This window comes from Meriones unguiculatus, chromosome 1 (assembly GCF_030254825.1).
Source record: "Meriones unguiculatus strain TT.TT164.6M chromosome 1, Bangor_MerUng_6.1, whole genome shotgun sequence".
NCBI lineage: Eukaryota > Metazoa > Chordata > Mammalia > Rodentia > Muridae > Meriones > Meriones unguiculatus.
This window is the reverse complement of record NC_083349.1, coordinates 150310775-150323447: the sequence shown is the minus strand read 5'-3', so window position 1 is coordinate 150323447 and position 12673 is coordinate 150310775. Positions and strand designations below refer to the sequence as shown.

Genomic DNA, 12673 nt, shown 5'->3' with positions numbered 1-12673 from the left:
AAGGGCTAAAGAAACAGAATGGGATCTTCCCATGTTGGAATTTTCTACAGAAATGTGAGTTCTTAGTGACTTTTATCTTGTAAGAAGAGAATCTGAACATCTAATTTCCCGATATACATACAAACTTAGATCAGTGACCCAGACAAAGAACTGACCTTTAAAAAACTAACAGCAGTGTTATTCAATTGTAATGCTAGTCAGATAGGCGTTGCTAGAGATGACGTGAGGTGCACACTTACACGTGTGTGTTCACTTTCTTGTTAAGCTAGTGTTCTACGAGCAGCCACAATGCCTGGGTGTTAACAAATTGTATGACATTTGCTGTCATGGTACTCAAAATTCTAAAATTAACCAGGAACAGGATTGGGCATTGTTTCAGTTTGCTCTCTATTATGATGAAACACTATAGCCAAAATCAACTTGGAGAGGAAAAGGTTTATCTCGGTTTGTACTTGCAGTCCATCATCAGTGGACGTCAGAAACTAAGATAGGAGCCATGGAAGAGTGCTACTTACTGGATTGCTCCCAGGGCTTTCTCAGCTCGCTGCCTTTATAAGCCAGCACCACCTGCCAGGGTTGACACTGCCCACAATGGGCTGTCCCTCCCCATATCAGTCATTATTCAAGATAATACTCCACAGACTTGCCTACAGGCTGGTCTGATGTAAACATTTTCTCAATTGAGTTTCTGCTTCCCAGACATCTCTAGTGTGTATGTAGAAGACAAGAAGCTAAGCAGCACAGGCATATATATAATTTCACCAGTGCTCTTCTTGTAAGACTCACTTATACAGTTGTCCACAAAATATACAAATTCCAAGTTGTATTCAGTGTCACAGTCATTTTCTTAGAAAAAGTGCAAGACATATAAGTATGTCTCAGGTCATTACAGTAGCAATAATTGTGATTTCCGATGACCTCGGTGCCCACTGAGGTACCTACCATTTTCCAACAGACAGTTCCAAACCCATGATCCTGGCTAAACTCAGTGGATCTCAGAAAGCAAAAATAATATTTGAAAGGGAATTGTGGGGAGAAGAACGGTTAACAGGGGTGGGCAGCAAAGCGGGGTGCATTGGATTATAGTAATCAGAACGAACTATATACATGTATAGAGCTGTCAAAAAATTAAAAGTTCTTTTTGAAAACTCATATTAATAAGTGATATCCTTTCGCTCATATTAACTAGGGCATACTGACTATTGTCAGAATACTGCCATTTCTTCTTCACAGAATCCCATGTGATTTCCTATATGAAAGTAAAGATAGATTCCAGATACTTCTGAGGGAATGCATGGTGGTGAACTCCATACATGAACAGCCTGCAGAATGTTTGTGGCCTAGTAGAAAATAATTGACGGCTGCTGCAGTATGTGCAGTGCTTTGTATAATTTGGTACTGGTAGGTTTTGCAAGTACTTGAACAAGAGAAGAATTATGTCCAAGGAAAAAAGAGTCCAGGGACATTTAAATTGGAATCTGATTGAACAAAGGTTATTGATTTTAATGTAGATCATTATATATTCACAGGCTTTTCTTTCCTGCTTTCCTGGTCTAAGAATTCTTTTTTTTTTAATTTCTTCTTCTTAGTACTATAAAAGATTGTGCTTCAGGCTTTTTCATAGCATATAAAATGTTGTATAAAATATATAGTAGTAATTAATAGCTTTTCAGCCCAACGAGTAATATATAGCAGTGGATTTATTGTTTATATGTATATCAATACTGTTTTAAATATATGCTGGGATACAAAGGCAAGACTGAAGTGTAAAATTGCCAATGCAGGCACAGAGCCTGGGAAATGATTTCTTTTAATAGTTTTCTTCATTTAACAACCCTTCGTTTGATAATATTCTCCTTCAGCTGTAGATTTTGCGGTTTGGTGCATTGAAGGGGAAATTTATTCCTCCGACACATTTATTCTTTTAATCATTATTCCTTTGTAGACCTTGCACTGAGTGGTGGAATGATTGACTCTGACAGCTGTCTTTAGTGCTTATTCAGTTAAGTGCATTCTCACATAGTAGCATTTTTTATGGGTATGTTTTCCTGAAACTGCAGCTCCCTGATAGTGCTGGTGTGGACCTGTGGAGTTTTCCATAGCTTTTGCAGACCCAGAGATGATAAAAAGAAACTTAAAAGGAACAAAGGGGAAAAGAGAGAGTGATTTAAAGGGTGAATTTTATCCAACCGTTGGAAAATACTCTTAGCTTTGAGGTTAATTATGATTTAATCATATATATTTATATAATTAACTAGCAAGCTATCTACTATATATTTTGCCTCAATTTTTAATATGATAAACCTAAGTTAAAACAAATGTTTGAATCATTTAATGACTCCACCAAATCTAAGTAGGGTCAGTAACTTAAGGAAATTACACATGTATTTATTCTCTTCCATCTCCATGCGTTTTTATCCACAGTTCCAAAGACAGCCCCCAGCAATGTGAGTGGAAGAAGTGGAAGAAGACATGAACTGGTTATTGCCTGGGAGGTAAAATAATTTCTTTACCAGTATCAGGATAGGTTGTTTGCTTAGAAACTAGGGCCATGCCCAGAGGACACACCTGGTAGGACACTGGTGTTTCTGTTTGAATGAAGAAGCAGTGTGAGGATACACCACTAAGGTGCATACACCCAGCTAAATCCTTCTCATCCTCACCCCATGTCCGTTACTGTCAGAAATGAAATGCATGCCTTATTTTACTAGTTCTGCAGAGGTGTTTATTTCCCACATCTGACCCCCACTGACCCTCTTTTATGAAGTTGACATAATAGACTTTGTCTTTTTTCCTCTACTCAGGACCTAATTTTTTCTTTAAATTGGAATTCAAGCTTTTGAAATCACTTAACACATAATTTCTGGCCATCTCCAATGCACCATATACTCTGCTAGCCAGTGGCTGGTGGTTTCACTGCATCAGCTTATCAGTATAATATGCAGTCGAACCTTTAAATAAAATTTTAAATTTAATTTTTATATATTTATTGATCACAGTTTCTTCACTTTCTGTCCTCGCTGCAGCCTCTTCTCTCATGTCCTCCCAGTCCTGTCCACCCTCCCTCTTCCTCCCAACATGCTCTTTCCCTAGTCCCCTGCTAGGGGACTAAGCCATGTAGAGAAGAAGTTTGTTTTTGTTTTTTTTTTTTAATAACAGTCCATGGTGGAGTGAGTGAGTGAATGAGTGAGTGGCTGACTGAGTGAATTGTTGATTTGGTTGGCCGACTGGTTTTGCACATTAAGAAAACAGACACACGTGCGCGTGTGGGCGCACACACACACTCAAAGAGCAGTGGAAGGTAGAGCCTGCATTAATCTCTCTTTGATTTGACCTCCAGACTCTTCTGCAGAGCATTCACAAGAGATGAGAGACTTGCTGCCTCAATCATGACAGCTTCCCTAGCATGCTCAGTTCTACAGTAGAGCCCAAGGATCTTCCACTAACATACATGACTATACAGTCACTTCAAGAGTTTTCAATATTTTCGTGTGTTTCCTTATATACCAACTGATAGTATTCTTTTATCTTGAACCTCTGAAGCCAAAGCTTTTTTGAATAGCTTCCAGCCTATTCAAAAGATCGAGACGGTTTTCTGTAAAGCATTAAGCATTAAGAGGAAGAGTTTCTCAACAGTTGTTTTGCGGATTACTAACAGCGTTAACCTTCTCTAGCCAGTATCAGAAGAGTTTCAGAACGGGGAAGGCTTCGGTTACATAGTGGCGTTCAGACCCAACGGAACCCGTGGCTGGAAGGAGAAGATGGTGACGTCCTCTGAGGCTTCCAAGTTTATTTACCGAGATGAAAGTGTCCCGCCCCTCACACCCTTCGAAGTCAAAGTTGGCGTTTATAATAATAAAGGGGACGGACCCTTCAGCCAGATCGTAGTCATCTGCTCAGCTGAGGGAGGTGAGTGTCTTCACCACATCCCGTTCTCCATTGCAGTATTTTATTTTGTTTTTAATGAGACATTGTGTGAAAGTTTTAGAAAATATTAGTAAGCCGAAGATTGAAAACCCTCACTCATAATACCATTATATTTGTTGGATATAGTTATGAAACTTTTCCTATATTCATCTTTTTAAAAACTTAGGCTGTACATATTGATTTATCTTCTTTGCTCACTAATAAAGTACGACCAGCATGTTTCGATGTAGTGGATAATATCAGTAATCTATAGAGTATGTTATTTTCTCTGCATAGTTTAACGTGTGTGTCTGTGTGTGTGTGTGTGTGTGTGTGTGCTGAATCCAAGTAAAGATTCCATTAACATAGTAAATAAGCATTTATGTCTAACCACTGTATACACCACTGCACTGATAAAGAATACACACACACAGTTTTTTGTTAGGAAATTGACCCATATCTATAAATCTTTACCCCATTCTTAGACAAATGGAAGTAAAGAGAAGGAGAAACTGAAGAGCAGAGAAGCAAAGGAGCTTGTCAAAGTTTAGGCATCTTGTGATAAAAATTAAATGTACATCTCTCTATTAAATCCTTGATTTTCTATAGCATGTGGGCCTCACATGAATGAACTCATTTTATTCTTAAGCACCTACTTGGGATAGAATCTAGTAAGTGTACAACTTCAAAAAAGAATAAACTGAAAACCAACAACTCTCTATAGGCACTGTAGCTAAACCACAAGCCCCAAATCTGCTATCAAGATCCTATGTCTCTCTAAGCTTAAATACAAAGTACAATTTTCTGGGAGAAAGTGGGAGAGATCTTAGCTTTCTCCCTACTTCTATTCAAATGCATAATTTCAACAGGTTGGGCAAGTAAAAAAATGGTAAGAATAATTCAAAATAAAATATTGCACAAAGGCAACAGCTGTTTGACCTTTCAGATATGCCAGGTCAATATTACCTGAGCCTGGTGCCTCTTTCATGCCCACATGTGTGGCTTGAGTAGCTCAAGAGAATTTTTTTGGTGGTGGGAGCTTCATGCATGGGAAGAAATAAATAAGGTCGTTTGAGAGTAGAACAAAGGTAGCACTTGATTTCTGTAAGATACACTTTCAGATGAAAGCTGCCATGCATGTTTGTAATACAGAGCCAAGCAGGGAAGCTGGAGCAAAATTTTATCCTATAGAACAACAGCTTTGGAGGTGAAGAATCTAGAAGTAAACTCTAGGAGTTCCACTGAGATATTCATGCACTTAAGCATGTCAGGTTGTGCTGGGTGTAGGCGTGCCGTGTGTATGTGTGTATGTGTCTGTGTGACTTATTTAACACTTTAAAGCAAGCATGAGGTCATAATTTCAAGCCCAAATATACTTTTCAGAAGACCCAGTCTCAGGGGGCCTAAGAAGCAGACCCTGATACATGTTACGAAATGACAGGCTTGTAGAAAAGACAGTTAAGTGGAACAGTGGGGCTTTTCACTGCAGTATAGGAATGAAGGCACATGCTTTGGACCTGGAGAACTACCTCACCAGGAAAGAGTTCATCCTGCTTTTGCAGAGCACCCATCTCTGGTGGCACACAACCACTTGTAACCCCCGCTCAAGCTCCAAGGTGTCTGATGCTCTCTTTGGGTCTCTCAGACACTGAACTCAAGCACACATACACACACACACACACACACACACACACACACACACACACCTATGCATAAGTCTGCAAATGATTAAAAGAAAAAAGAAATCTTTTTTTTAAGCATTTGCTTTTCCCTGTACTGTCTCATCAGAAACATATACAGTAAAGATGTCACATATGATTTCTCATTCCAAAAAGCTATTTGGTAGTACATATTTTACCAGAAAGCATTGTTGTTTTGAATTTTCTTCAAAGTAATTGCCAAGCACATGGCCACAGAGCTCACAGTGTGTCACTGAAATTTGGAAACACGCCTTGTAGGGTAATGTAGGGGTTGCCTTTCAAGAAATCCAGTTTTATAAGTTTCTTGTCAACCTTAGCTTTGAAATTAAATTATAGCGGGTGCCCTGTGTTACTTTTTTCCTTTTCTTTTTTTCTTTTTTGGACTGTGTGCCCTTAAACTTGAAATAGCTTGCCTTTGGAACTTTCTCTTTCAAGTTAGACAGGAAACATTCATATTTCCTTTCAAAGACACTGAGGTTGGTGCTATAAAATATTTCATTGCAACACTTCATTTGTCAATGAAAATGTGAAAGCTATCAGTTGTGCCACTTGTACAAAACTGGCTTTGTTCTGACTGCAAAATCTAAACATGTGGAATCTTATCAGCAATTAAATTTACAATGTTGGAATCTTTTGTTAAGGGTGATAGCTTAAGTCTCGAGATCATGTCAGTCAAAACACAGCAGAGCAGAGGAATTGGGAAGAAGTCTGCCTTCACCTGCACGACAGTGCCTTCACGCGCTCTGTGAGCCAACTTCTGCATACTTGACAGTGCTGGTGTCGAAGCAGAACAGTTCTGGAATGCTCTTCTGGGATGTTCATAACGCTAAAATTAAATTCTATTTGTTCCGTGTTCTGAAGCACTTCTTAAAATAGCTGTTCTACAGGAACAGTAATAAGTTTACTTGTACTATGTCATCAAAGGAGGAAATTGCATCCCATTTTAGTCACTTGTCAAATGGCTTTGTTTGTGCAGGAGTGACCCTTTCAACGATGTAATGCCACCACTCAAGACTCTTGGCCAGGAGAATCATGAATTCAAGGCCAGCCTAGGCTACATAGTGAGTGACACTATCAAAAGCAACAGCTACCTGTTTCTATGTGATTGTGTTCCTCAAACCCCTCTTTCTTTTCCTTTTGGTTTTCTCTCAAGAAAGCCTACAGGAATGCAAGTGAGAATTGCATCGTTGAAAGCAAAGCTTTGCCCATATTTGACCTATTAAAAGGGATCACTTATATTGATGTTATCTTAATTACTTGAGGCTTGAATTTTCTCTCACAGTTCTGAGATTAATTGTTTCTCTCAAGTAGTCAGGAATGTTCCAGATGGTTCCTTTCTATTAACGTCCTGGAGTCTTTGGAAGCTTTTAATGTTTCTACTGCAAAAGTAACAAGATTCAGCTGGTGCTAGTCCCCACTGACATGAGCCTAGAAAGAAATTTGCCTGCTAGGATCTCCACATGGAACTTATATATGAATCAAACTTCCAGCATTTAGCCCTGGTTCCACTATTGATCTTTTGGATATGACACAATCTTTTTAGAACCAAACCCATAGTTGCAAAAGAACTGCAGAGTTCCGGTGTAGCTGATATTAAAATGAAAATAGTAAAGTTGGGTGAGGCTGCACGTGTCTGTAATCCCAGCATTTGAAATGCTAAGGCACGAGGACTGAAAGTTGGAGGCCAGCCTGGCCTTTAAAAATTCATGGCTCAGCAGTTAGGAGCATGTACTGCTCTTGCAGAGGACCCAAATTTGTTTCCCAGAACCCATTTCAGACACCTGGTAACCTCAAGTTAACTCCAGTTTCAGAGGATCTATCACCCTCTTCTGGTCTCCAGGGATACTGCACTCATGCACAAACCCACACTCAGAAATACGTGTACGCTTACAATTTTTAAATGTTTTAAATTTAAAGTAATAACAAGTCACAGCCAAAAATCTTTGTAAAACTATTTAAAGTGATTCTTTTCAAGCTAAAAATATTGTCAATGATTGTGTGCTCATTTTTGCAGTTATCAAAAACATTTCATGATTCAACTCACGTCTGTTTTGCTCTCAGTTTCTAATTACTCTTAGTTTGGGTAAGAAAATCCAGGACATTCAATTATATCCAAGACAAGAAAAAAGAAAGAAATTTCATGGCCATTAATCACATATTAGATTTATTTATTTGTGATGTTCTTTAGCTTTTTCTAGAATTTGGGGCTTTTCCTCTTCAGGTGAATTGCAAGGCTCTTGTTTTTATTAAATTCCAGAAATTTCTCCTTTTTTGAAAAGAACAAACAAACAAACAAACAAACGTGCAGGTATTCCTTTAAAACTAGCGACCAGTGCTCAAAATAAAGCCCAGTGCTCACAAGGTGGCATTCTCCAGATTGGCTCTTAGCTGAAACTGAGCTCAATGGGATTTATGTGAAGTCAGAAATTAATAAATTGGCATATTAGTTGTAAAATACAAGAAATAATCGCCCGTCTGTGCTGGGTGATCCATTTGGATTAGTGACTATAAAAGTTCAACGACGGCTGTCTTTGCTGAATTTTTAACTAATGAAATCATAACCCTTCTCCCACAGAGTTTATTAGACTTCCCTTTGATTAATGCTGCTGCTACCCCTTCTGGGAAGTCAAATGTACAATCAATATTACAAGCACATCCCCCCAAATCACTAGGAGGACTCCAGCTGCTGGGTCACTTAACACAGATGTATCATCTAAATTCATGAGCATGGTAATTCTGCTCTAGATTTTAATCTAACTGATACTGAAATCTATCAATCAGCGTGCCCACTACTATCCCCAGATTGGAGTGGAGGAGATAGCTACAGCCTATGGTAAGAGAGGGATGGTGTTTCAAGTCTGACTAATAGAAAGAGCCTAGTATAATTGCACAGATAAGATCCTGAACTCTCATCACATTAGCAGAGTTCAGAGTCAAGAGTAGATGCTGTTGTTGTTGTTTAAATCTTCCGAGTGTTAAAAATGCTCAAATAAAACATGGCCATGTGCAAGTTGGTCCAAAATTACCAAGAATTCCATGCAACAGGCATTGCTTACACCTGTAGCAGAGTTCAGTAGGCAGTCTCTGAAACTCTGTGGTTTCTGACAACATCTTGAGGTGGAGGGCTTAAGTAAAGAGCCCAGTACCGATACATGAAAAGAGTCAGTAGTTAAGAGGCAATGGAAGAAAGCAACTGCCAAGGGAGAGGTGAGGACAGTGGCTCAGTAGATAAGGTGCCTACCAGCCATCCATGAGGACTTGAGTTCAGATTCTCAGTGCCCACATAAAGGCCAGACATGATGTAATGTAGCACTGGGAAAGCAGAGACAAGAGATTCCCGGGGGCTCGCCGGCAGCCAGTCTAGCCAACTGGTGAACTTCAGGTTCAGTAAGAAACCCTGTCTTAAAAACTAATGTGGGTGAGACTGTGATAGGGCTCAGTAGATAAAAGCACTTTCAGAGAAAGACTGGTGACCTGAATCATATCTAATCCAAAGCTGGAAGGAAAGTACCAATGCCCAATAGTTTCCCTTCAATCTTCATGAACACATCCTCATACACATCATGTACATACATAAAATGGTGACACAATTAAAAACATAAGGTGGAGAGCAATACAGGACAGTGCTCAACGTCAAATTGTGGCTCCATACCTATCCACATGACACATACATACATTTAATTACATATGCTGCAAGCACATTGAACAGAAAAACACAGAAAGCAAAACTAAAGGACTTTCAAAAGCAAAGGTAGACATCACCTGTGTGGAGCCCAGTGTACCAACAGCACTAGGGAACTAGAGTTCCTGCCCAGATTCAAACCCTCCCTTCATCATTTAGCAGCTGTGTGATGGCTTCAGAGTCCCTCTACCCCTCTTTAAAAAGTAATTACACAAAATATAAGAGTCATGCTGGATAATTTAATATATGTCTGGAATTAATAAGTCTTGGAACATAGAAAACCCTGTCCTTAAAAAGTCCAAATCTCCAGAATGCATATAAATGCTGAAAGGGCCAGGCATTCTAGTAGTCATTGAGGGTGGAGTCAGAGCATCACTGGGTGCAAGATGGCTGCAAGGGAAAGCTGTGGGTGTAAGTGAGAGACCGCCTAAAGAGTAAGTTAAAATAAAAAGCGATAGAGACAAATTCCTGATATCAACCTCAGGCCTTCATACAGCTGTGCACTCACATACATACATACTACAAACGCATATATGAGACAGAGAAAAGGAAATTCCAGCTGCTTCTTTGTTGACAAATTTAAAACACTGAAGAGTATTTAAGACTATCCTCCTAATGCCCATGTTGGAAGAGTAGTACTTTTGAAATCAGAGTGTGAGCGCACCAACTTTTCCCCCAAGAAATTCTAGAAGGTTGTTTGTTTGTTTGCTTGTTTTTAGAATAAATTAGATCGACCTATTAGCTTAAACTGATTTGCTTGAACATCAAAAACTCACTGGCCAGGTACTCCTGACCCAAGCAACTTTCTCACAGTCTGTACATTGTCTCTCTCTCTCTCTCTCTCTCTCTCTCTCTCTCTCTCTCTCTCTCTATCTCTCTCTCATGAATTTCAGTGGACTTCCAGAAAGGACAGGAGATCTCAGTCAGAGATTCTGTCATCCAGTCAGTTGTTCTTGTCTACAGACTAAACACTTTGTCAATTCAGCTATAAACAGTGCAGAGCAAAGCTTTGGGAACAGCCTGGCTGGGGCCACGCTTTCTCCCATGCTGAAGTTGGGGCTCAGGTCAGCATAGGTAGATTCTGATGCTGTTTAGGCCTAGAAGATGAGCTGATTTAAGGCCATTTGTCCACGCTCATCCAGGTGGTGCAGCTGTGACCCACAGCCGTGTGGAAGCACCTGTGACACAGCAGAATGTGTCTGACCCAAGCTTAAAATCCTCAAAGAGTTTCAGTGAAATTCAAGTACTTGTTTGGGAAGTAGTAGCTGATCATCACTCGTGCTCCCTTACAATCTTCTACTTTTTTACTTAATTTTCGATTTGAGACAAATTTAAATGTGATGGTGCTCCTGAAAACTGATGGGGAAATAGCTTCTCTCTGGAGATAAAGAGGGATAGAAAATCTGCCACCCAGCCATGTGTTTTTGCGCTTCTGAAATTATTTATCCCCCTGCAATCTTCTCTGACAAAGATGTAATTGCCTCAGTAATGCAAAAGCGGATGAAAACCATTTGGCAGGCGAATCTCTGCAATGCATTTGTCTGAAGAGAAATGACACAGTGACAGAATGGCAAATGATAACCAAAGCGTGGTTCCCTTTGAAATGAGTCTTACCCAAACTCGAGTGATCCAGTTGCATGTGCCTCTAAACTGCCAACATCCTCCTTCCTTAACTAAAGAATCAAGAACTTAAACTCCTGTTATACATCAATTTACAAAGTCTACTACAAATCTGCTGGCTGTGATTCTAGAATGAAATAGAAGCTCTTCTCTTTTAAGAAAAGATTGAATAGATGAAAAATAGATTATAGAGCAGTACATGGGACACCAGTGAGCAAAGGAAATAGAAAAGATGTTTAGAGGTTGTCAGAACGAGGAATCACAATTGATACAGTGCAGGAATCAATGTTACTTTGTGTGTTAAAATCAAATCTGTGAACTTGTCATTAATATAAAAAAATAAAAAAAAATCAAATCTGTGTGTGTGTGTGTGTGTGTGTGTGTATTTATATGTGAGTGCAGTACTCAAGGAATCCAGAAGAGGGTGTCAGACTTCCTAGGGCTAGAGTTATGGGGAGTTTTAAATTGCCTGGTGTAGGTACTGAATACCAAACTCAGCTCCTCTGTCCTCTCCAATCCTCACATGGGAATTTTAATATGAGATTTGCTAAAAGAAAACCACCACATACTACAAAAAGAATATTTGAAAAAGTCTTTTGTTTTAAAAAGACCCATTTTACAGGCATAAACAGACATATTTGAATGCATTTGTTTATTTATTTACTTATTTAGTGTTTTTTTATTTAGATATGGATTTCATCTATCCTAAGCTAGCCAGGAACTCACTGTGTGCCCAGTCTTGAACTCTGATCCACCACTCTCTCCTCTCCATTGTTGGGATTATATTCAAAACTCTCCAGATATATGTGTGACCACTTTCTCACAGCTAAGCACAGATTTCAGAAAATAGTTATACTTATTTCAGGTCCCTCATAATGCCTTTTGAAAGGTGTTCTTTAGAATTGTGTCTTTGTCGTATGGTTTACAGAATTGGGGTGGGGGAGATCATTGTGAAGTTAGTACAAAAGTCTTTCCAGTTTTTATAGCATAGGATTTTTATGTAATAATCTGTACACGACTGTTCAACCTAATCTGTGGCCTTTATCCTTCCATTTCAGTTAACATGTGTTTGTGACAGTATTTATGATTCAGCCATGTCAAAGCTAGAAATATTTCCTTGCTCATATAGCATATGGTGTCAAAGAAAATGCACTTCTTGATGGATGTCAGTCAGGCATTGTGTTTTAGGGGGAAAAATGCTGTGAAAGGTCACTGAGCATAGAAACAAATGGAGAGGTGGGTTTGAGCAGCAACACTGAGACCTTCGTGGACTCTTCTACTCTCCCTGCACCTGTCATAAAAGCCAGTGCACACCTTTTAAATATCAGGACACATAACTCATTTCCTCCATTACCATGGAAATGGAGTCTTGTTGCACAGATACCTAATGAAACTTAGACCCCCCCCTCTTGGACTACACAAGGTAAATATACTATTACCACAATATTTTTGTGAATGAATATTGCTAACTATAACACTAACCATTCTGGATGCATTGCTCCAATGAAGACTAAATCTTAAAGTATATAACATCATACTTTGTTGGTGATTTCTATATTTCAGCCAGGCTGTTGCTGTGAAACTTTGGCTGATGTTGTGCTCACTATGTAGAACAGGCTGGCTTTGAACTTGTGAGCCTCTTATCTCACCCTCTGTAGTGCAGGAGTCACAGGGGTGTATCACCATTCTTGTCTTTGATATGGCTTTTCTTACTCCTATAGTACAGATGAGAGAACATGGGATTTAAAGGGGCCAAAACAATTTG

At 39.2% G+C, this 12673-nt stretch overlaps 1 protein-coding gene across 2 annotated transcripts in view; it reads left to right on the top strand.

The window, feature by feature from the left end:
- The window catches only part of Cntn5 (contactin 5), a 1228807-nt gene that overhangs the window by 1173552 nt on the left and 42582 nt on the right, over window positions 1-12673 (top strand). For both annotated transcript variants that reach the window (XM_060369300.1, XM_060369297.1), the window contains exons 19-20: window positions 2425-2495; window positions 3675-3909. In XM_060369300.1, coding sequence (XP_060225283.1) covers window positions 2425-2495; window positions 3675-3909 — 306 coding nt within the window. The remainder of the gene's footprint in view (window positions 1-2424; window positions 2496-3674; window positions 3910-12673) is intronic.